This window comes from Homarus americanus, unplaced genomic scaffold, assembly GCF_018991925.1.
Source record: "Homarus americanus isolate GMGI-L3 unplaced genomic scaffold, GMGI_Hamer_2.0 scaffold18005, whole genome shotgun sequence".
NCBI classification, from domain to species: Eukaryota; Metazoa; Arthropoda; class Malacostraca; order Decapoda; family Nephropidae; genus Homarus; species Homarus americanus.
Window position 1 is genome coordinate 49,111 of NW_024743682.1, and position 26,705 is coordinate 75,815.

General features: G+C 43.4%; 1 protein-coding gene across 1 annotated transcript in view; it reads right to left on the minus strand.

The window, feature by feature from the left end:
• Positions 1–26,705, minus strand: part of LOC121877213 (A disintegrin and metalloproteinase with thrombospondin motifs 3-like) — a 55,572-nt gene that overhangs the window by 17,550 nt on the left and 11,317 nt on the right. The window contains exons 2-7 of the mRNA XM_042382828.1: positions 21,301–21,542; positions 12,541–12,693; positions 9,464–9,577; positions 8,344–8,476; positions 5,765–5,943; positions 3,732–3,913 (exon numbers count right to left, since the gene is read on the minus strand). Coding sequence (XP_042238762.1) covers positions 3,732–3,913; positions 5,765–5,943; positions 8,344–8,476; positions 9,464–9,577; positions 12,541–12,693; positions 21,301–21,542 — 1,003 coding nt within the window. The remainder of the gene's footprint in view (positions 1–3,731; positions 3,914–5,764; positions 5,944–8,343; positions 8,477–9,463; positions 9,578–12,540; positions 12,694–21,300; positions 21,543–26,705) is intronic.

The window sequence follows — 26,705 nt, forward strand, 5'->3', positions numbered from 1 at the left end:
GATGCTTATTGTGCATGGAATTTTAAGTGACCCTGAATATTTTTTATCAATTAACCATGAAAGCCACGACAGTCACAGCTGAGAACATTTTAAGGTCACACACCAAAATATAGAGAGACCGCCTGAGTGTATGTTATGGTGACTCCCTTGAAGGTAATGAAACATCTTATAAATTTGTCTTCATCAAAGTACAGAATATTTATGTTTTCAGGTGACAATGATAAATAGTAACCAATGACCTGTTTGGGATGACTGGACATTTGAAGGATAACTTTGAAACTTAACTTGGATTATGAAGAGGATGCATTCAGTATTAAAGAGATTAATCAACGCTTCCAATGTCTGAATTACATTATTAGCACAACTAAATCTTTCCTACAGATGACTTAACTTCCTATAACACAAAATATATGAGATATACAGTATAATAAGTTTAATAGGTAGTAGGCAGCTACCAAACAGGGAGGTACTGGGAAGATATTGGAAGCATGTGTTGTCTAATGGTAGACTCTGCTGCCATATGTGACCAAGTCCCAGGTTGATGATCCGACTTTCTGCCTCATTTCCACACAATTGCAGGGTCTCAATTGTTTCTCTTACTCTCTACAACACAACATATACAACTTTCCTCACTCTTGATCTGTTCTATTCTTTCAATTTTTTTATTCTCCAATGATATCAGTTGACAGTAATATTAAAGCGGGACCTTCTCGGATGGGTCCCACTGGTCGGGAAGGTTATGGACCCCAGGGCCGACCTGATCATCACCAAACTACTTGTATTGGGGCTTCAATTGACGCCACCGCGGTTGCTGGAGGATCGGCTTTTTTCACACTCTGTCCAACATTCGCGGCCTAAGATCCAATTTTCCTTCTGTGGAGCACCATCTATTAACCTCTTCCCTTGACCTCTTACTACTACTATTTGATCTTCAACTGACCAAAGAAGCTTTACCCAAACCTTTTCAAGTCTCCAACAACAACCTTTATACCTCCTTCCGTTCTAAGGGAGGTGTATGGGCCTACTGCAACACTCATACACCTATAGCTCGACTCACGGATCTTGAATCTCCCCTTTATGATGTCATCTGGCTCAAAATATCTCTACCAACTCTACCAACTATTTGGAACTCTTTGACTATCTCACTTCTTGCCATGAGTCGTTGCTATCCACACACCCCAACACCGAGATCCTCAACCTACGGGATTTCAATGTACATCACAGAGAGTGGCTTGGCTCTGCAAGGGATGACCCAGGTGGAGCTGAAGCACTCTGTTTTTCCTTACTTAATGATCGGCAACAAATAATCGAACACCCTACACGTGATCCTGATCAACATGATCAACTTACTAACATTCTTGATCTTTGTTTTACCTCTTACCCCTCACACTATTCATACTCAATTTCTGGCTCCTTAGTGTATTTTGATCACAATCTTATTTCTATTAAATCAAACTGGGCACGACCACCTCCCCCACCCCCTCTAAACGTCAACTATGGCACTATCGGAGGGCAAGCTGGCAATCCTTGCGAGAATTCTTCACCGACTGTCCCTGGGATGAATGTTGCTTCTCCACTCGTTGGGACGCCTCGGTATGTGCTGGGGTTATACAGGGCGGTATGAGTGCATTTATCCCATCTTCTACCAAAACTTTCACTTTATAATCATGGTTTGATCGCTCCTGCTCTCTTGCTTGCAGGGTGAGAGATAGGGCATATCAAGCTATGAAACTATCTCCTCCTATTACCCACTCTTCTTTCATTACTTCTAGGAATAGTTGTAAGGTTATTCTTCGGGGCCAAGCGGAATTTTATAAATAGAAAGACCGCTGTCCTGACTAATTCTTCCTCTAGTAAATCCTTCTGGTCCTTAACTAAAAACATCTGTAACAACTTCTGCACTCCTTCTTTTCCTCCTCTCTTCCGACCTGATAACTCTATGGCCAACTCTCCCCCTGACAAAGCCAATCTCTTTGGCACCTTTTTCTCCTCTAATTCCACCTTAGACGATTCCCACTCTACCCCTCCTACCCCTGCTCCTTCTACTGAACCTATGCACTTTCCTATAATCTCCACTCGCAGGGTTGCCGGTGTGTTATCCAGGTTGGATGTGAGTAAGGCGCATGGACCGGACGGAATACCCCCTCGTGTTCTGAGGATGTGCTGAAGCTCTGGCCCCTGTGCTTGCTCGTCTCTTTCGCCTTTGCCTCAAAACCCAAACTTTTCCTTCTTCTTAGAAGCATGTCTTGGTTCAGCCCATCCCGAAGAAGGGTGACCATTCTAATCCCTCTAACTATCACCCAATTGCCCTAACTTCATCCCTCTCTAAGATTTTCGAAACTATCTTGAACTCCCATTTTCTCTGTCACCTTGAATGCCATTCTCTTTTGTCGGATCACCAGTATGGCTTTCGCCAGGCGAGATCTACTGGTGATCTGCTCTGCTATTGCACCCATCTTTGGTCATCCTCTCTTTGGGATTATGGGGAAACTTTCGTCGTGGCCCTCGACATCTCCAAAGCATTTGACAGGGTATGGCACAAGTCTTTGCTTTTATGGTTTCTCTTCCCCACTTTGTTCTCTAATTTCTAGCTTCCTTGAGAACCAACCCATGGTTGTTGTTGTCGAGGGATCGATTCTCTCGCTCTTTCTCTACCAATAGTAGTGTCCCACAGGGTTCTGTTCATTCACCTACTCTCCATGATTTACTTCACACTACGACTAATACTATCCATTCTTACGCTAATAATTCTACTCTTCACTCTTCTTCACATTTTTCCCTTCCCCCTAATTCTCAAACTACATCTGTTTCTAGAGCTGATATCATTTCATCTATCAATGTAGATCTGTGCAGCATCTCCGAATGGGGAGGAAGAAGCTTGGTTAAATTCAATAATAATAAAATACAGTATTTACCAATAAACACTTTCCAAATTAGATGATCTCCCACCAATCACATTTCAGGATGCAATCATTCTACCAAATTCTAAAATGGATATGCTCGGCCTCACCATTTCCTCATATATGTCATGGAAGCCACACATCCACAATATTGCTAAAGCTGCCTCCCAAAAGTTGAGAATGCTGTACAGATGCCGTCGCTACTTCACTCCTGAGCAATTGCTTCAAATATATAAGGGATTCATTTATCCTAACTTGGAGTACTGCTCTCATATCTGGGGTGGCTCTTCTTCTGTCCAACTGTTAGATAGGGTGGAATCAAAGGCATTTCGTCTTATTAACTCTCCTCTTTTAGTTGATAATCTTTCTTCCCTTTCTCTTCATCGCAATGTTGCTTCACTCTCTCTCTTTTACAGGTACTTTAGTGGATACTGTTCGGTGGATTTGACATCCTGTGTACCGCCAGCAAGGCCGTGGGCTCGTAACACTCGTCTTGCCCGCGGTGCCCACAGTTTCTCTGTGGATGTCGGTCTAGAATGACCTGTTATAGTACATTCTTCTTTCCTCACACAGCCAAACTGTAGAATTCTCTGCCTTCTTCTGTGTTTCCATACTCATAAAATCTGTCTCACTTCAAAAAGCTGGTTTTCCAGCATCTTCGTGGTGTAGGTTAATATAACCTTTTCTTTTTACTCTTATTTTTTCGCCCCCCAGGCCCAGTTGTGGGTCGATGACCTGTGCCCGGGTGGGCTATTCCCCGTAAAAAAAAAAAAGTTTTGTGAATGATAAGCATAAATTCACTTCAATCAAAACAATGTACTGTAGACTCACTCCTCTTGGGTTCGTATGGTAGCCACGAGAGGGCAGATCTACGTAGGTCCAGATTGACAATACGGGTGATGAAGGAACACTGCTGAGCTCTGATATCTATGCGCGGTAGTGGACACTCCTCTACACCACACACCTTCCACTCTTCTCTTTTACCCCGGCACCGACGACCACCCCAAGCTGGACTGCAAAAAGTATAATAAATTTAATACCATGTTTAGGGGAGATAGTCTTCTAAGGGCTGCCAAGAAGTTCATTTAAAAGTAAAACCAATAATTCAATGTTTACACATCAGACCATCAGGAACCTTTGGTGGACAATACACAGCATCAATCATCATGCACTACTAAAAACTCCCTTTACTGAAAATAAAAGACCAGCTAATCTTTACGTGACAGCTGTACATGGTAGTTATGCTGCTCTGAAGAATCCTCCTTCCTTGTCAATGTAATGAGTTAGTATTACAAGACTTTATTTTGAATAATATTTATAAGTTAATAAAATCCTTGAGTTTTATTACATAAGTTCTATTTTTTTACTGAAAATCACATCGAAACGCTTAACTGTGGAGGGAACACACACACACACACACACACACACACACACACACACACACACACACACACACACACACACACACACACACACACACACACACACACACACACACACACACACACACACACACACACACACACACACACACACACACACACACACACACACACACACACACACACACACACACACACACACACACACACACACACACACACACACACACACACACACACACACACACACACACACACACACACACACACACACACACACACACACACACACACACACACACACACACACACACACACACACACACACACACACACACACACACACACACACACACACACACACACACACACACACACACACACACACACACACACACACACACACACACACACACACACACACACACACACACACACACACACACACACACACACACACACACACACACACACACACACACACACACACACACACACACACACACACACACACACACACACACACACACACACACACACACACACACACACACACACACACACACACACACACACACACACACACACACACACACACACACACACACACACACACACACACACACACACACACACACACACACACACACACACACACACACACACACACACACACACACACACACACACACACACACACACACACACACACACACACACACACACACACACACACACACACACACACACACACACACACACACACACACACACACACACACACACACACACACACACACACACACACACACACACACACACACACACACACACACACACACACACACACACACACACACACACACACACACACACACACACACACACACACACACACACACACACACACACACACACACACACACACTCTTCATATTCTGTTTTCTGTAATGCGGCAGTCTTCCAAGGAGCTTTCCTATGATGGCTGACCTGCAGAACTGCCAAGCTGCTGTCACCACTAAACACTTCATTATGAACTACAACTTCGGCAGGTATCCCATTATACACACTGCCACAGAGGTCAGTTAGAAAGCAACTATGTAACTATCTATCCAAATACTGTACAGAGGAAATCTCAGAATAATTGTTTGTCAGTGCGTAAATCTTGAAGACCGTATGTACTGTCCTGTCCTTGTTCAGATCTTACGCACATAACCCAGGTGGTGTTGTTTAGCCTTTATATGAGGAATGTCCTTTAAACAGGTACACAAACATAAAACAGTGCTGTAAACATTCATACACATTCCCATATTAATACAAACATACAAAAGACCTGTTCATACACATCAAGATCATTCACTACATCAGAATCATCAGTTAAGAGCATAATACACCAAAGACACCTCTGTCATTACTGCATCCGCCCACAGCCACATTTGGTCAGGGATTCACAGACACTGGCAGGCAAATCTCAGTACTAACGGAGGATGGTCGCAGGCTCGGGTTCTGAAGGCCACTCCGGTGCCACACGTCCTGGAGCACGGCCCCCACTGGCTCCACGTGCTCCAGCCACCATCCTGCGGGTTGTGTCTGACGGGAGACTCACCGTCAGTGTCCTCCGTCTCCTGACTAACCGCCACACAAAATCCGTGTCGACACCACTGGAAGGAACACCATTTATATTAGTAGTGACAGTATAAGTAGAGTAAGTGAACAAGGGGCCCACTCTGATTATGTATCGGCTCATATATCAAAGCGAGTCCCTAAAACACAGTGTCAGCTAAGTCTTAATTTTTCCGGCACATGAGTAGTCAATATGGCCGACATTGCACTCAATTACCTTCAATTCCTCAAGCGTTACATTAGGTACCCAATCACAGCTGGGTGGACTGTGGGGGTAAACCAGTGACACATAAGATAGGAGTTCAGTACTGTGTCCACTCAGTCATCGTATTACTGTATTAAAAGGCAAGTTTGTGAAGTACATATAGATAATAATGTAGTACCTCAAGTTTTAGATGAACATTCAGCAAAGACTCGGCATTGCTCTCTACACCTGTATAAAATCGACCTACATTTATGTGTGTCAATGGACAGCAGCGGCCTGAATAAAAATAATGAAGATTTTACAAGTTATTTTTTACATATTGTGATTAAACCTGAGTGGATTCTGATTGGCGTATGTGTGTGTGTGTGTGTGTGTGTGTGTGTGTGTATGTGTGTGTGTGTGTGTGTGTGTGTGTGTGTGTGTGTGTGTGTGTTTTGTGGGAGACAATAAAGATTTATGGTGTGAATAAATAAATATTTAAATCATGCAACTAAAATGTGATTGCTTCAGATTCAGTTTAAAAATTGAAGAGAACAATATCTGGCCAGAGCTCCGGTTATTAGGGAAATATTTCTGTCCAGGATTGATGCTGACCAGACGAGACCCCGAGTAAGTTATAACAACATTTATAACTGGTGCCTTAGTGTTGTGAGGGAGGAAATAATAACCTTGCATGGTTTGTGTAGTTTGGGGTCATTATGGGAATATAACATTTTAATACACAATATATATTAATACATCAATATATATGTACATCAATATTGTACTACAGATTAATGTATTTGTTAATGAATTAAATTTTAATGTGAACTCAATTATATTGTCTGTTTATAATAACTCGAAATAACAGTAAAATCATACGAATAACTTGGCAAGTTTTATACTGCACAAGCTTACACCAGGGGCAGCTTAGTGTACTGTATGTTGTACAAGCTTACTCCAGTGATGACATGACCAGGGACAGCTTAGTGTACTGTATGTTGTACAAGCTTACTCTAGTGATGACATGACCAGGGACAGCTTAGTGTACTGTATGTTATACAAGCTTACTCCAGTGATGACATGACCAGGGACAGCTTAGTGTACTGTATGTTGTACAAGCTTACTCCAGTGATGACATGACCAGGGATAGCTTAGTGTACTGTATGTTGGACAAGCTTACTCCAGTGATGACATGACCATGGACAGCTTAGTGTATTGTATGTTGTACAAGCTTACTCCAGTGATGACATGACCAGGGATAGCTTAGTGTACTGTATGTTGTACAAGCTTACTCCAGTGATGACATGACCAGGGACAGCTTAGTGTACTGTATGTTGTACAAGCTTACTCCAGTGATGACATGACCAGGGACAGCTTTGTGTACTGTATGTTGTACAAGCTTACTCCAGTGATGGCATGACCAGGGACAGCTTTGTGTACTGTATGTTGTACAAGCTTACTCCAGTGATGACATGATCAGGGATAGCTTAGTGTACTGTATGTTGTACAAGCTTACTCCAGTGATGACATGACCAGGGACAGCTTAGTGTACTGTATGTTGTACAAGCTTACTCAAGTGATGGCATGACCAGGGACAGCTTAGTGTACTGTATGTTGTACAAGCTTACTCCAGTGATGACATGACCAGGGACAGCTTTGTGTACAGTACTGTTTGTTGGACAAGCTTACTCCAGTGATGGCATGACCAGGGACAGCTTTTTGTACAGTACTGTATGTTGGATAAGCTTACTCCAGTGATGACATGACCAGGGACAGCTTTGTGTACTGTATGTTGGATAAGCTTACTCCAGTGATGGCATGACCAGGGACAGCTTTTTGTACAGTACTGTATGTTGGATAAGCTTACTCAGTGATGACATGACCAGGGACAGCAGTGTACTGTATGTTGTACAAGCTTACTCCAGTGATGACATGACCAGGGACAGCTTTGTGTACTGTATGTTGTACAAGCTTACTCCAGTGATGGCATGACCAGGGACAGCTTTGTGTACTGTATGTTGTACAAACTTACTCCAGTGATGGCATGACCAGGGACAGCTTAGTGTACTGCATGTTGTACAAGCTTACTCCAGTGATGACATGACCAGGGACAGCTTTGTGTACAGTACTGTATGTTGGACAAGCTTACTCCAGTGATGGCATGACCAGGGACAGCTTTTTGTACAGTACTGTATGTTGGATAAGCTTACTCCAGTGATGGCATGACCAGGGACAGCTTGGTGCACCTCACCTTCTGTTCACCACAGGTGGTTCCCTCGAGGGGCGGCCCCTTCTTGGTCTTACAGTGGTGTGGGCTAGAGGAGTTGCTGCACCACAGGTGAGTACACGGGTCCGTCGCACCAAAGCTGCTGCACAGACCATACCTGTAACATTAACAGGTGTGTGACTAAAACACCAACACATGTGGACCGACATTCACAGATAATCTGAGATATTGGTTGAAAAGACAGAATTTTACTTTGCAAAATAATGATAAATAGAAATAATCCTTACTGAAATCCTTATTGAAGATATGTGTAATAAGGTGAGGTGAGGGGAGGAGTAGAGGACCAACTACCAGGGAGGTGGAGATGTGAGGATAATTTTTCAGATAATAAAATCTAAAAAAAATTGGTTCATCCTAATTTTAAAACTAAACATAAGTTAGGAACAGTGTGGGCAAAGTCTTCAGTACAGTACACAAGGAGGCAGCGTGGCCCATGACTCACTATGACACAGTATCCCTAATTCTAGTTATGTACAGTCAACTACTAAAGTCTGTTCGTCCCTTCCTCCTAAACCAAGAACCCCTAGACTCAGACTTGTGAACCTGAAGCATTTATGGACAGAATAATATATCAGTCTAATACTTTGGGTTCACAAGTCTGAATCTCGGGGTTCGTGGTTGAGGAGGAAGGGACGAACAGACTTTACTAGTTGACTGTACCTGGTTACAGCTGGGTGGAACTCGGGTCCCTTAAAGACGGTAAGCGAGTGGTGTAACTACTCTGCCACCGCATCCTTCATATATGATACAGTCAGTGCTGCTCTTATATTAATGTTTTAGTTAATTACACTAAAAAAAATAAACCTGCATCTTGGGTTCCAGTGTTAAACAGTTAATAAAAACATCGTAGCGGTTACTTTACTTATTAACTAAAGTAGGTAAAGGATTTTCATGGTCTTGAAAGATGAACACGATTACCTTAAGAGATTGACTCTCATAACTGGTCGAATGTAAAACTCCAGCTGATAATTATATGTTGTAAGTTTGTTATGATCTGACCAAGGGAGGACTTAATAAAAGTAGAGAGAGACATCACGTAAGGAGGAATTAACAAGAGTGATCACAACCTTACAATTCCTCTTACCCTTCACCAAACTCCATCCTGCACTGGTCGTCAAGAGAGTATTGGTACTTAATAGTTGATAGTACAGTGGTCGCGTTCTTCCATTGAGGTTTATTCAGTAGACAACTCCAGTCACTGTTGGATAAAATAATACTAATAACCTCTGATCCATTTAAAATACAGCAAATTATTTCTTAATTATAATCGATTTGGTTAATTGTATTTGTTAAAAGGTTTAGTTAATTAATGTTATCATACTTAAAGGATGGTTGAAGCTTCACATTAAGCTGCTCACAATAAAGGATGGTTGAAGCTTCACATTAAGCTGCTCCACAATAAAGGATGGTTGAAGCCTCACATTAAGCTGCTCACAATAAAGGATGGTTGAAGCCTCACATTAAGCTGCTCACAGTAAAGGATGGTTGAAGCTTCACATTAAGCTGCTCACAATAAAGGATGGTTGAAGCTTCACATTAAGCTGCTCCACAATAAAGGATGGTTGAAGCTTCACATTAAGCTGCCCCACAATAAAGGATGGTTGAAGCTTCACATTAAGCTGCCCCACAATAAAGGATGGTTGAAGCCTCACATTAAGCTGCTCACAGTAAAGGATGGTTGAAGCTTCACATTAAGTTGCTCACAATAAAGGATGGTTGAAGCTTCACATTAAGCTGCCCCACAATAAAGGATGGTTGAAGCCTCACATTAAGCTGCCCCACAATAAAGGATGGTTGAAGCTTCACATTAAGCTGCTCACAATAAAGGATGGTTGAAGCCTCACATTAAGCTGCTCACAATAAAGGATGGTTGAAGCTTCACATTAAGCTGCTCACAATAAAGGATGGTTGAAGCTTCACATTAAGTTGCTCACAATAAAGGATGGTTGAAGCTTCACATTAAGCTGCTCACAATAAGGGATGGTTGAAGCTTCACATTAAGCTGCTCACAATAAAGGAAGATTGTGTAGCGTTACTTTACATAAATTTTAGTTTAAATACAGTCGAGCTTATCTAACAAGTTCCTTTTTTCATCTACAAATTTAAATATTTTCTTGTATACAGTGTTAATAAGCGTGTCATAATTTAAAACTAAAGAATTAAGTGTTACAGAATAAACCTGCCTCTAGTGAGAGAGAGAGAGAGAGAGAGAGAGAGAGAGAATTAAAAAATAAACAAACATTTTCCCATAACCTTGACAGTATTGGATGTTAAAACCATATGGCAGCTATCACAACACGTCACAACACAGTATATACCACAACCGTGTAGTGCAGCGAGTGAAAATGTCACCACTACGAGTCATGGCCACACTAAACAAGTCATGGCCACAATAAACAAGTCATGGCCACACTAAACACAGCTAACAAACAAATATGACTTCTTTATTACTGGATATATGGAATAATAATAATAATAATAATAATAATAATAATAATAATAATAATAATAATAACACTCTCTCGTAAGTCATTGAAGCTCAAGTCTGGCACATAAAGCTTCACACTTCAGCAAACACATATGGTACCTAACACACGATGATTAAAATAAGCTGATGGAAATTATAACGTAAAATACAAAAAAACACTTGACATTACTTAAAAAAATGACTGGTGCAATATGGTGTGACTGGTGCAATATGGTGTGACTGGTGCAAACACGTTGAGTATATGACTGTCACTGGTGAACGAAATATTGGATGTTGTGATCAAGGGTGAAAATGGATAAATAAAGTTACAATAGAGAAACTAATTATAAGAATGTTACATTCTAGTCTCAATGAATAAAATGGTTCATTATATTAGATAAATTTACGAGGAAAGTCGAGAATACTTGGTGATGAGCTGCTTTCATAAATGTGGAACACCTCAACAGCGTTCATAAATTTGGAACACCTCAACAGCGTTCATAAATTTGGAACACCTCAACAGCGTTCATAAATTTGGAACACCTCAACAGCGTTCATAAATGTGGAACACCTCAACAGCGTTCATAAATGTGGAACACCTTAACAGCGGTCAGAGGGAGTTTTCACTACCCTTGTGTTCTGAGTCTACTCTATTCTCAGCAAATTCAATGAACGTCTCCACTTTCTTCATACATTTTCAGTCTCATTCTATATTTTGAATCTTTCCTCCTGCATTTCCTTTGTCCCTTGGCATTTTAAATTGTTTGCTTCTCTCTTAGGTTAAATTGTTTACATCTTCTTCACTTAGGTTAAATTGTTTGCTTCTTCTCACCTACCTTATACCCCCTCCCCTCTCCCCCTCCTCCCGATCCCCCCCCCAACCACAGTGATGTTAATTTTGACGTCACACTGCCCCCCCCCCTTCCCCCCAACATGTCTCGGCGTTACCATCTTACCATTTTAGGTCTTCTTCCAGCATTTTTAGGTCTTTTCTTCCCTTTTAGGTCTTTTTCCAGCATTTTAGGTCTTTTTCCAGCAAATTTAGGTCTTTTCTTCCCTTTTAGGTCTTTTCCAGCATTTAATGTTTTTCTAATTTTTCATTTTTTTTCATTTTAGGTCTTTTTCATCTTTTTTTTTTTTTTTGGGGGGCTTTTTAGTCCTTTTCGCTAGTTTTGGGTTCCATAATCTGCAGCCAGCAATATATAGGGTTATGTTAGGAAGTGAAACGCATCCAAAGATTTTAGGTGTAGTATCTTTCACGTCCAGATTTTTAGGTGTAGTATCTTTTACGTCCCGATTTTTGGGTGTAGTATCTTTCACGTCCCGATTTTTAGGTGTAGTATCTTTCACGTCCCGATTTTAGGTGTAGTATCTTTTACGTCCCGATTTTTAGGTGTAGTATCTTTCACGTCCCGATTTTTAGGTGTAGTATCTTTCACGTCCCGATTTTTAGGTTTAACTTCCTCTCCTGATTTCCTTGAGGTGGAGCTGTTCCTTCCTGTAATGGGAAAGGCGGCCGTGATCCCAAGAGGCGACTCTGTTCAACTACATGTTTACCGAGACGCCCAGCAACCTGAGAAAGAATGCTTCACTAACCTAACCTAATCTGTATAATTAAGTTGCGTGTGTGTGTGTGTATGTGTTACTTACTGTGCCTTAGTTTGTTACTTACTGTGCCTTAGTTTGTTACTTACTGTGCCTTAGTGTGGTACTCCGTCTTGGAACACTTAGACCAGTGGAACCTACTGAAGGTGGCAGCAACAAGGGGAGCCATTACTGAGCCTTGATATCCCTCGTCCTCACAGTCATTGGCCGCTACAGGATCACCATCGTGGCTCAGCCCCAACCTGTGAATATAAAGGCATGTCACTACACCCAGTCACTACACACTACACCCAGTCACTACACACTACACCCAGTGGAGGTAACATTATATTAACGGGTCAACTCCCCCTCCAGCATGACTCGTTCAGAAGAAATGTAAAAAAAAATATTCTTTAAGAAAATGGTTGAATGGTCGTCAGTGAAGGTCGAGTTGAATACGTTAACAGTCAGGTAGTTTGTTATTGTTTGGCTGTTGAACAATCTGGCAGACTATTTTTATGCAGAAAGTTTGATTTGGGTAACTTAATAAAGACTTCAGTGCTGTCTCGTGTGTGTGTGTGTGTGTGTGTGTGTGTGTGTGTGTGTGTGTGTGTGTGTGTGTGTGTGTGTGTGTGTGTGTGTGTGTGTGTGTGTGTGTGTGTGTGTGTGTGTGTGTGTGTGTAAGTATGTGTGTAAGTGTGTGTGTGTGTGTGTAAGTGTAATAATAATAATAATAATAATAATAATAATAATAATAATAATAATAATAATAAAAGGTTTATTAATAGAGTTGCAGCCGGTGGCTGAAAATATATAGACTTACATTTGATTTAGACATAATGATATAATATGCATTGAATACATTTACAGGGCTGTACAGTACATAAATCAGGAGTTGTTTATTATTTCAACAATAGATGGGATGGTGCTGTTCTAATATCTATCGGTGCGGGCTCTTATGGGCTGAATTTTGTTGTTGTAGTGGCGGACTGCGCGAGTTGGGTAGGGGGCTGCAGGTGGGAGGAGGTGGCGATGACGAGGGTGGTGCAGTAGTCCACTGCCAAACCTTTCCAGTGCTTGGTGGTGGAGGTCACTGAGGGATGGCATTTCCAGGGTGGAGAGAGCGTTGGTGTAGCTGGAGTATTCTGCGCCGAGCATGATTCTGCAGGCCCTTTTCTGTACCTTCTCTTGCTGACGTTGTTGGGTGGAGTTGAGAGAAGACGACCAGGCTGGTGACGCATAAGTTAGTTTGGGGAGAATAAAGGCGTTGTAGATGGTCCTCAGCTCTGGCGTGGGTGTCCCAAGTGACCTAAGTCGTCGTAGCATGTAGAGACGATATGAGGCTGCCTTGACTGTGTTATATACATGGGCCTTCCAGTCAAGTTTGTTGTCTATGGTTACACCCAGGAGTTTGGCAGACTGCACCAGCTGGAGAGGATGGGCACCCACTGTGACTGCTGGGGCTTGCACTGGAGTGGTGGCGGTATTGATGTGCATGACTACGGTTTTGGTGTGGTTGATGGTGACCTTGTTCTCCGTAGTTCATGCCTGTAGCCTGTCCAGGGTGCCTTGTAGCAATGAGTAGTCTGGTGCGGTGTTGTCCACTGAAACCCCCACAGTGAAGTCATCCACGTACTTCCACCTGTGAGGAGTGTCCGATAGAGCGTCGTTGATCTGGATGAGGAAGCACAGTGGTCCCATCTTGGTCCCCTGGGGAACACCACAGGTGAGGTGTGTGTGTGTGTGTGTGTGTGTGTGTGTGTGTGTAAGTGTGTGTGTAAGGTGTGTGTGTGTGTGTGTCTGTGTGTGTTAGGAACAGCGCGTCAACACTCTGGAAGGTTTACATGATAGTTTATTGACAAAATGTGCCAAATTCTCCATGTTAGAGGGATATAAGTACGAGGTCGGTAAAGCTCACGTACTTGGCCTCACTTACTGTGATAATGAACCCACGAGCGGATAAACTCAGCACCATCACGAGGCTATACCAGGAACCCAGGCGAAGATTCCTAAAGTTCCGTGTTGAATATTTTTTCCTCGTAAATATTTGACATTATTCCAAGATGATTTTAAAGGTTAGGTTAGGTTAGGTTAGGTTAGTTTAGGTTAGGTTAGGTTAGGTTAGGTTAGGTTAGGTTAGGTTAGGTTAGGTTAGGTTAGCTTTCTTTATGTTGACATCTTGTAGTGAGTTAGGGACGTTCTCACATCTTTATTTAACAGGAAAAAATAGTGAGTGTGTGTGTGTGTGTGTGTGTGTGTAAAGTTCTTTGTAATGGGGAGATAACTAAAGTCTTGCTGTTAACCCCTTGAGTACGATGACTAACCCCTTGAGTACGATGACTTAACCCCTTGAGTACGATGACTTAACCCCGAGTATGATGACTTAACCCTTGAGTACGATGACTTAACCCTTGAGTATGATGACTTAACCCTTGAGTACGATGACTTAACCCCTTGGTACGATGACTAAACCCTCCTTAGGTAATGATGATTCTAATCTTATACGATGATTCTAACCCAATGAGTACGATGTCATGATAACTGAAGGGTTACGTCATCGTACTAAGGTTGATTCATCGTACCTAGGGGTTAAGTCATCGTACTACGGGAAGTCATCGTACTCAAGGGGTTAAGTCATCGTACTCAAGGGGTTAAACACCAACTTTACCATTATAAACATTAACAGGCAACTCACCATACTAACAACCTGTACACATATCAGTAATATTTTTCATTTGGTAAAGAATAAGTCTTTTAGTATAATTATTCCCGACAGTTTTTTGGGGGAAGGAGAGGGGGGGAAGGGGGAGGGGGTAGGGAGAGGGAGGAAAGGGGGGATGAGAGGGGAAGGAAGACAGGTATTTCATAATTAGTTTTTTCTCTGCGTAATTACCACAACAGCGTCACGAGTTAAAGTGTTTTATGTAAATTACTTACGGTTAAGTTACACAAATGTTTACATACAGAGAGACACACACACACACACATATACAGTACAGACTATCACCACTATCACCACTACCACTATCACCACTATCATACCACCACTATCACCACTATCATACCACCACTATCACCACTACCACTATCACCACTACACATCTGGTCACTAAAATACAGGGTGATGGGGGGAGATGCACTGGTGCCTACAAACGCAGGTGTAGTAAAATCAACACACAGGTGGATAACAACAGTAATAAGAACGGGAGAATTACCTGTTACTTCACTAATTGTGTGTGTGTGTGTGTGTGTGTGTGTGTGTGTGTGTGTGTGTGTGTGTGTGTGTGGCTCCACTACTGCACCACTACGAGTTACTCAACAACAACACTTGATATTAACATCGAATGTAATCTAATAACACCAGGTTGTGATATGTGTGGTGGTGGTGGTGGTGATGATGGCGGTGGTGGTCCATCACACGTCACTGAGTGTATATCTGCTTTACCTGTGTTGAGTTCTTCTCCACCACGACACACACACATGCACACACACACATGCACACTCACACAGACACACACACATGCACACTCACACAGACACAGAGGAACACTTAGGAGTATTACAGGTCCATTATACCCAAATCCTTCTAAGGGTGACCCGTGCTTTGATGGCTGGGTCTTGTGCTGGTGACCTTGAAGCTTGATGGCTGGGTCTGTGCTGGTACCCGTGAAGCTTGACGGCTGGTCTTGTGTTGGTGACCGTGAAGCTTGATGGCTGGGTCTTGTGTTAAGACCCGTGCTTGATGGCTGTCTTGTGTGTTGACCAGCTTGATGGCTGGGTCTTGTGTTGGTGACCCGTGAAGCTTTGATGGCTTGGTTCTGGGTGACCCGAAGCTTGATGTTGAGTCTTGTGCTGGTAACCCGTGAAGCTTGACGGCTGGGTCTTGCGTTGGTGATCCATGAAGCTTGACGGCTGTTGGGTGACTGTGAAGTTGACGGTCTTGTGTGTTGTGACCCGTGAAGTTTGATGGCTGGTCTTGTGTTGGTGACCCGTGAAGCTTGACGGCTGGGTCTTGTGCTGGTGACCCGTGAAGTTTGATGGCTGGTCTTGTGTTAGTGACCCGTGAAGCTTGACGGCTGGTCTTGTGTGCTGGTACCCGTATTGGCGGCTGGGTCTTGTGTTGGTGACCCGTGAAACTTGACGGCTGGGTTCTTGTGTTGGTGATCCGTAAGCTTGACGGCTGGGTCTTGTGTTGGTGACCCGTGAAGCTTGACGGCTGGTTCTGTGTTGGTGACCCGTAGTTGACGGCTGGTCTTGTGTGTTGGTGACCCGTGAAGCTTGACGGCTGGTCTTGTGTGCTGGTGACCCGTGAAGCTTGGACGGCTGGGTTCTGGTGACCCGTAGCTTGACGGCTGGTCTTGTAGACCCGTGGCTTGACGGCTGGGTCTTGTGTTGGTGACCCGGAAGTTGACGGCTGGATCATGTGCTGGTGACCCGTGAAGTTGACGGTTGGGTTTGTGTGTGTGGTGACCCGTAGCTTGACGGCTGGGTCTTGTGTGAGTGAAATATATTGTTGTGCCGGTGATGACGTCAGCAGAGGGAGGACGACTACGCATTCTCACTTAATTATATCATTATGGTCCAGTCATTGCGGTCCAGTCATTACGGTCCAGTCATTACGGTCCAGTCATTACGGTCCAGTCATTGCGGTCCAGTCATTGCAGTCCAGTCATTACGGTCCAGTCATTAAACAACAGGTCCACCTGTCAGGTACATCACCAGGTACACAGGTCAACGCACCATGATAACGAGAAGCTCACTGGTATCCTTAATGAAGTCATCACCAGCAGTCACCGAGGGGTCGTGGCCACTGGGGGAATTCAACCTTTTTGAAGCCAAAAGCGTAGCAAAGGGTTACATTGTGGCTGTAGTGAGAGGCTCAGGTGATGCACGGAAACCTCCACTTGAGTGTGTACACCTCACCACTGGCCTACAGCACATAATGAGAACCAACAGGGTGTCCTCCAGCCATCAACACTGCCAACACTCTTCACCTATTTCAATTTTCTGATGAATAATAATAGTGTTTACAGCTCAGTCCATCTCACTCACAACAAGGGACCCCACCACATGTTGACCCCGCCACATGTTGACCCCGCCACATGTTGACCCCGCCACATGTAATAATACTAACAATTATTAACGGTTTATTGAAAGAGCACGGCAGCCGGAAGGCTGAAAATATACATGTTGACCTCATAACTATTATGAACACTGACTCTAACTTAACCCAACCTAATCTAATCCAGCCTTACCCAACTGAACACAACTTAACCTGAATTTACCTAACCGAATGCAATCTCACTTAACCTAACCTGACAAACTTTTGCTTAACTCAAGCAAATCTAACATAAGTCAACCTTTCTTTATTTAAACAACCCTAATATAACGCAGCACAACCTACCCTAACCTAATTTGAGCAGTGTGGCAGAGAACACATGGTGTGAACAGTGTGGCAGAGAACACATGGTGTGAACAGTGTGGCAGAGAACACATGGTGTGAACAGTGTGGCAGTAGACGTAACAGAGGAAATGAAGTCTCCTGTGTCTTGACGTGAGAGAGGTACTATGTTGTGCCGCCGCCCCCCCCCGTGTGTGTGTGTGTTCAGAGGTGAGGTTAGGTTAGGTTAGGTTAGGTTAACTCCGGCACCATTATCCCCGGTGTTATTGTAGGTCATTCTTTTTTAAACGGATAAAAAGTGTACATTTTTCCGTCACAATTTCAACCTAAAAAACTGTTGAAAATGAGCGTGGTTAACAATGCAGCCCCGCACTTGGCCTAAGGGAGCGAGCCATCACGACTGCTCTATGACACCTGGCTGAGCTATATTAATAAACCAAGTGTACTTAATATAGTTAGTGGAGATAGACTATTAACCCCTAGTGGACCGGGTTCTCCTCTGTGCTGGATAAAGTCGTCTGGCGTTAACCAATTATAACAGGGGGTCCTCGTGGAGTTAATGATTAGTATCTCAATAACTTTATCCAATGTAACTCGATTTCAGATTAAGAATTATACTGTAACATTAAGAATTATAGTTTGGAGATAATTAGTGGGGTATTAACCTTGAATGTGTCTCCTAGGTAATAATTATACGTTAACTGTCAGTCATCAGTGTCAGTCATCAATGTCAGTCATCAGTGTCAGTCATCAATGTCAGTCATCAGTGTCAGTCATCAATGTCAGTCATCAGTGTCAGTCATCGGTGTCAGGTGGGGGAATAAACTTATACTTTATATACAGAATCACCCTTACACTTACCCTCCCAAGTTGATTTCACCTCAAGATTAACCACCCTGACATTAACCTAATCTAACCTTACCGTACTTAACCTGATCTAACCAAATCAAACCTAATCTAACCTAACCACCCAGACATTAACCTAATCTAACCTTACCGTACTTAACCTGATCTAACCAAATCAAACCTAATCTAACCTAACCACCCAGACGGTAACCCCTTCTATTTAATCAAACTTAACCTAACCTAACCTAACCTAACCTGACCTAACCTGACCTGACCTGACCTGACCTGACCTGACCTATCACGAATGAAAATATATTATGAAACAACTTTTATATTTTGTAAGAGAGAGAAACATTCATCATCAGTGACCTTACTCCTTCCTCTCGCCTTAAGTAACACCACCAAGGAACTTCGTATATGTGACAGGTGTTACTTACAATGATAAAGTAACACAAGGCAGCATTATAAGGATCTTTAAGTCACAGCATCAACGGTAGAGCCCCGTGTGACGTCAGAAACAGTGTGTAAGTATAAATATTTTCCAGTCAAGTTTTGGAAAATAAATATTGTAATTTTTTTTTTATATTATAATTCCTGTCTGTAGTTTTTGGCCATCAATTTGCAATGTACAGTCATGGAAAAAAGTCATGTCAGTCTGTCAGTTCTGTCTCCCATATACGAACCTCAAGGATTCACTGGTTCATGTGTCTCAGGGTTCATAGATGGTTTACTGTATCATGTCTCGGATTCACTGGTTCGTGAGTCTCAGGGTTCATAGATGGTTTACTGTATCATGTCTCGAATTCACTGGTTTGTGAGTCTCGGGGTTCATAGATGGTTTACTGTATCATGTCTCGGATTCACTGGTTCATGTGTCTCGGGGTTCATAGATGGTTTACTGTATCATGTCTCGGATTCACTGGTTCATGAGTCTCGGGGTTCATAGATGGTTTACTGTATCATGTCTCGGATTCACTGGTTCATGAGTCTCAGGGTTCATAGATGGTTTACTGTATCATGTCTCGAATTCACTGGTTCATGAGTCTCAGGGTTCATAGATGGTTTACTGTATCATGTCTCGGATTCACTGGTTCATGTGTCTCGGGGTTCATAGATGGTTTACTGTATCATGTCTCGGATTCACTGGTTCATGTGTCTCGGGGTTCATCGATAAGAGTAGAGGACTGACACGACTTTTGTTTTCCATAATTGTATTTCTCCCTCTGGACTTTTCCTCTGAGTATAATAAAATTCACAATCACCCAAACTTCAAAGAACAGTTTCTGACTTGTGTATAATGAGAGTTTTAATGCCAGTGTGTGGAAGTTAGTGTGTTATTACTGTACTGTACAATGGTGAGAAGGTTTGGTTATATTTGACAGAATTTCTAAAGTTCTGAGTGAATAGGTCGTGAGGAACTTTTGGAGTCTCTGCAGGTCATGTTCTGAGTTCCCCTGCAGGTCATGTTCTGAGTTCCCCTGCAGGTCACGTTCTTGTTCCCCTGTGTTTCACTGTTAGACCCCAGACAGTGTAAGACCTCTCACCTCTTCTGTTGTATTGTCCAAGTATCAAGCTGATCAACCTACCCTTACAGTTGATCAACCTACCCTCACAGTTGATCAACCTACCCTCACAGCTGATCAACCTACCCTCACAGTTGATCAACCTACCCTCACAGCTGATCAACCTACCCTCACAGCTGATCAACTTACCCTCACAGCTGATCAACCTACCCTCACAGCTGATCAACCTACCCTCACAGCTGATCAACCTACCCTCACAGCTGATCAACCTAGCCTCACAGCTGATCAACTTACCCTAACAGCTGATCAACTTACCCTTCACAGCTGATCAGGGAAAGAGGAACGTAACCGAATGCAGTTTATTTTCAATTTCGGTCACATCCTTACAGGTAACTTTTCACTTGTCATTATTTCATTTATGTATGTATGTACAGGATGTATGTATGTATGTATGTATGTATGTATGTATGTATGTATGTATGTATGTATGTATGTATCCAGACTTTTACCATATCTTCACTATATGTTTCCAGCTGCTGAGTTATAACACTCGCACGTAAACCAGGAGTATCAAAGCACATCCAATCATATCCCTGGATGGCTACCAAAGATGCAATCATTGGCTGGGAATGGTGTACTTGAAGACTTTATGTTTGAACACCACTACAATGCTCTCAGCCAATGATTACATCGTTGGTAGTTATCCAGGGAGATGATAGGTGATTTTTTTTTATTCTCTAAATTCTCCAATTTCTTCCCTTCCCATCATTGTTTTATTTTTTCCTCTCTAACTCTTGCTCTTCATTCAGCCTTTCTTTCTCAATGTCTTTCTTCCTTGTCTCGCTCTTAAATTTATCTTGACCATTTTGTGTGGTACAATATGACACAACGGACGAAGGATTCTGACAACCCTCCCGAGACAACAGGAGTCACAGTGTTCATTGTGACATTGATCGATCACCCTCCGTGAAGATACTTGTTGGGGCGAGTTGTACAGCACTTAGACAACATGTAACTAGACTATCAGACACTTACACCTAACCTAACCTAACCTAATCTAACCTAACCAACAACATGTAACTAGACTATCAGACACTTACACGTGCGCCATCTCGTGAGCGATGATGAAGGAGGAGGTAAGGCCCTCATCCCTGTTCAGTGTACATGACCTGGAAGGCTCACACACTCCTGCCACGGGAGCGTAGCCAGAGGGTCCCCCAAGGTCGATTCTTGTAAGCCACACAGCTACGTCATGCCGCAGGGCCTGAGGTGACACCCGATAGAGCCGCTCCGCCCACCTGTTCACCGCCTCTAGGGACTTCTTCGCTAGGCCATGACGTACCTGAAGGGATGAAACAGTACAGATGATGTGTCCAATGTGTACAATATGATGTGCCCAATGTGTACATGATATTGTGTCCAATGTGTACATTATGATGTGTCCAATGTGTACAAGATGAGTCTAAATTTAGCACTCCATGAGTCCAAACTGAGTACACTATTTTTATAATGCTGATAATATTGTACGTATCAAGATAATAAAATGAATCACCAACATACAAACAGTATAAATTGTCACTGTTAATGTATGACGAATGTGATAATAATAATAATAATAATAATAATAATAATAATAATAATAATAATAATAATAATAATAATAATAATAATAATAATAATAATAGATGGTTATGGCGTTGTTATTGTTTGTGTAGACGATAATAAAGACAATAACCCGAATATAGTTTGACCAAGATGTTAGCAGGCAGAAAGTACGGGGCTACAGGAGTGTCAGGTGAGCACAGGTACAGAAGTAGGGTAGGAGAGGGGGGGGGGGGGGGGGGAGGTGGGGAGGGGAGGGGGAAAGGGTGGGGAGGGGAGGTGGTCACTCTCCGTTGCACCACTGAACAACATTTGACGCCCCGAAAATGTCCTGCCTTATGTCTTTCACCTTTAAAAAAAAAATACGAATAATACACAGGAGAAGCCACAGTCATGCCTCTATGTCATCCTCCCCTCACTCGCCCTCTTTATCTCACACTTTCCACCCTCCTTCCCTCTCCATCATCCTTCTCTCTCCTTCCGCCTTTCTCCCCTCTCCATCATCCTCTTTCTTCTCTCCTCCACCCTTCCCTCTCCATTATCCTTCCTCCACTATCCTCCTCTCGATCATCCTTTCCTCCCCTCCACCCTTCCCTCTCCATCCTCCTTCCCTCTCCATCATCCTTCCCTCTCCATCATCCTTCCCTCTCCATCATCCTCCCCTCTCCTCCACCCTCCCCTCTCCATCATCCTTCCCTCTCCTCCACCCTTCCCTTCCCTCCTCCATCATCCTCCCTCTCCATCATCCTCCCCTCTCCTCCACCCTCCCCTCTCCATCATCCTTCCCTCTCCATCATCCTTCCCTCTCCTCCACCCTTCCCTCTCCATCATCCTCCCCTCTCCATCATCCTCCCCTCTCCCCCACCCTCTTATTTCCTCCCACTTTACTCTCACAACACCACTCACCGCCTCCTCCTGTGCCCACGAGACTCGGCTCCTCTCTCCAGTTCTCAACAGTTTTACTCAGAAAATAATGTTGTAAACATTTTGTGTATAACGCCGGGAAGCAAACTCTCTAGGATCTATTTGATGCGTTGAATTCAGATGGAAAACTTAGCAGATTTATCTTTTTAATTTCGTTTCAAAAATTCACCAAAAATATGAAGAAAAAGTAAACAAACACAGGAATATGTTTGTAAACTCCCTCCAAAAAATGTCTTCACCATTTTGTGTGGTATAATATGACACAACGGACGAAGGATTCTGACAACCCTCCCGAGACAACAGGAGTCACAGTGTTCATTGTGACGTTGATCGATCACCCTCCGTGAAGATACTTGTTGGGGCGAGTTGTACAGTAAGTGTGGACGACAGGAGAGAAACTCTGGTGAGGATGATCGACTCTTGTTGCTTACTGTGTCTGTGTTAGTTGTACAGCAGGTTGTAAGTGTATCATGCCACAGGGTCGTAAGTGTATCATGCCACAGGGTTGTAAGTGTATCATGCCACAGGGTTCGTAAGTGTATCATGCCACAGGGTCGTAAGTGTATCATGCCACAGGGTCGTAAGTGTATCATGCCACAGGGTCGTAAGTGTATCATGCCACAGGGTCGTAAGTGTATCATGCCACAGGGTCGTAGTGTATCGCGCCACAGGGTCATGCCCAGCATCGCGCCACAGGGTTCGTAAGTGTATCATGCCACAGGGTCGTAAGTGTATCATGCCACAGGGTCGTAAGTGTATCATGCCACAGGGTCGTAAGTGTATCATGCCACAGGGTCGTAAGTGTATCATGTCAAAAGGTGGTATATACGGTTTACTGTTTTGTCTTTATAGTTAATGCTTGGGGCTTTAGATGCCTTGTATACTGTATACAGCTGAGGGTGCGGCAGTGAATCGGTACCTGATGTTACAGTTGAGGGAAATTTAGGCGATCGAGTGTAGTATCGTCCACACCATGAAAGAAAATGGTGTTAAAACATCCTGGTGTCACCAGTCAGAGCACACCAACGATAGCAACACCATATTTTACACAACTAAGCATACGAGTTTTACAAAATCCCTGACAAAATAAGGTTCCATCTACTGGGATTATATAACAGAGATACCGCCTCACATGGCCCCATAACAAGATTGACGAGGGTTTTAAAGTGTGGGCGTGAGAGCCTTGAGGAAGACTCCCAGCCATGACAGTCTTCAGATGTCACCGAGAAGGAATAAACTGATACCGAGTCCAGAACTTGAGAGTGCGAACTGGCGTATTAAAGTTGGTGACATAAGGTTGACAGTTCATATGGAAGTATTGTGACCATTATGTGTAATGCTTCTGTACAGTGTCCCTAAAACATGAGTGCTTAAGATCTATACCAGATGATGGCCTCCAGCGATGGGCCTTTGAACTGTACGAAGCCAAACCCCAGATGATGGCCTCCAGCGATGAGCCTTTGAACTGTACGAAGCCAAACCCCAGATGATGGCCTCCAGCGATGAGCCTTTGAACTGTACGAAGCCAAACCCCGAGAAGAGACCAGGACTCATGCACTAGGACCCCGTATCAAAGGTGGAATCCATACAATAGAAGTTAACAAATTTTCCAAATCTCAAGAAGTTCAGAAGTCAATCCTCTGTTGGCAAGATCATCATTTCGATTCTCTGGGATGTCAAAAGGCTTCTGCTAACCTAACCTACCCGCCACATAATGGTTATTATAATGCTGGCCTAATTGAAAAACTGTTCGACGTCTCCCGGGATAAAACAAGTGTTGGTCCTTAACTCTCATGTCACACTGGTGTATTATTCTCGACTGTAGTTTCGAGCGACTCAACAGCCAAGATCTGACACAAAGTGACTAGTATCTCCTTTGAAACCTGAACTGCCACCTGTAATGGCGCTACTTTCAGGACAACGAGGAAGACTATTAAGGTGTGGTTTAGTTGAAAGACTTATAAAAAAGACTGCCATTGTGAGTTTGAAGGACAAGATGGGTACAGTATATAAAATTAAAATGTGATCCTACCCTTTTAATACGTACTCAGCTTGTAAAACTTATTGACAATGGCTGTGGGTGAGGCAGCATAGGACAGTATGCTGTTTACCTTAATCCCATTTCATCTAAAGGTAAGAGTCTCTACCCTTATATATATATACATCTGTCTGTTATTACAACCCAGTAGATGTTATAGTCGATGTTATGAAGTGGAAGGCAGAAGAGGAACGTGACTGTTGTACATAACTGGTGACATGTAAACCAGTTGTATTCTAACTTCACTCACTTTGACAGACTGTTACAGCAGTGTTCAGCAGTGACCATATTTCTCACTTCTGCACTTCACAACACATCATAATATATTAAAAATTTTCTTAACAAAAAACAATGTAACGTGATGCGCAGTTATGCCATTGTACGAGAGTGAGTTACAGCCTAGGACACAGTCAGTGACCCTTAAGATGTCCAGGAAGAATGTAGTCCACCAGTACCTCGTTGGCTGCACCACACTGGCGGTAAGATGTGCTTGGTGAGTACTTTACCGCCACTAAGAGTCATCTAGGAGTTGATCGAGTCTTCCAGCTGAGAGTCGTGTTGAAGGGGGGTGAACACCTCAAGAAGTAGGGTGACCAGGTAAAGCGCGAGTGCTAGAAGTTGTTTTGACGTACAAGTTAAGGATGACCCGGGAGTTTGGTCTGAACGAGGCACAGCTGTGGGTCTAGACTGTGGTGTTAGGTCGGGGGAGACGGTGTATAATCTCCCTGTGCTCATTGTCTGACTGTTAATTAAATCAAGTTTCCGAGGAGGGAGCGAGTGTGTCGTCGCCTGAAGCCCAACTGTTAATTTCACTTGAAAATTCTCAGACTATTCCTTGACACTGGGTCACTCAGATCGTTAACTCAGGGTGTGGTTATTGTGTTGGCGACAGCTTCTACACCTTAAACACTGGGTCATGCAGCTCGTTAACTCAGGGTGTGGTTATTGTGTTGACGACAGCTTCTACACCTTAAACACTGGGTCATGCATCTCGTTAACTCAAGGTGTGGTTGTTGTGTTGGTGACAGTTTCTACACCTTAAACACTGGGTCATGCAGCTCGTTAACTTAGGGTGTGGTTGTTGTGTTGGTGACAGCTTCTACACCTTAAACACTGGGTCATGCAGCTCGTTAACTTAGTGTGTGGTTGTTGTGTTGGCGACAGCTTAATTTAAATTAATTTCGGGTCATGCAGCCTGTTAAATCAGGTGATGTTGTGTTGAGACAGCTTCTACACCTTAAACAAATTCACGCCTAGGTGGCCCTTGGGCCGGCCATCCTCGTTACATGAGGGGCAACCATTATTATTATAGGTGGTGCAGATGGTGGTGTAGGTGGTACAGATGATGGTGTAGGTGGTACAGATGGTGGTGTAGGTGGTACAGATGGTGGTGTAGGTGGTACAGATGGTGGTGTAGGTGGTGGGCAGATGGTGTGTAGGGTGGTGGTGTGTAGTGTGCAGATGGTGGTGTAGGTACAGGTAGTGGGTAGGTGGTCAGATGGTGGTGTAGGTACAGGTGGTGGGTGGGGTGTGGTACAGATGGTGGTGTAGGTGGTAGATGGTGGTGTAGGTGGTACAGATGGTGTGTAGGTGGTACAGATGGTGGTGTAGGTGGCACAGATGGTGTGTGTATAGATGTTGGTGTAGGTGGTACAGATGGTGGTGTAGGTGGTATAGATGGTGGTGTAGGTGGTACAGATGGTGGTGGTGTGATGGTAGGGGTGGTATAGATGGTGGTAGGTATAGATGGTGTAGGTGGATGGTGGTGGTGGTGGTAGCAGATGGTGGTGAACGAGATGGTGGTGTAGGTGGGGAGTGAGTGTGGTGAGTTGTGGTGGGATGGTATGAGTTGTGACAGATGGTGGTGTAGGTGGTACAGATGGTGGTGTAGGTGGTACAGATGGTGGTGTAGGTGGTACGGGTGGTGGTGTAGGTAGTTGG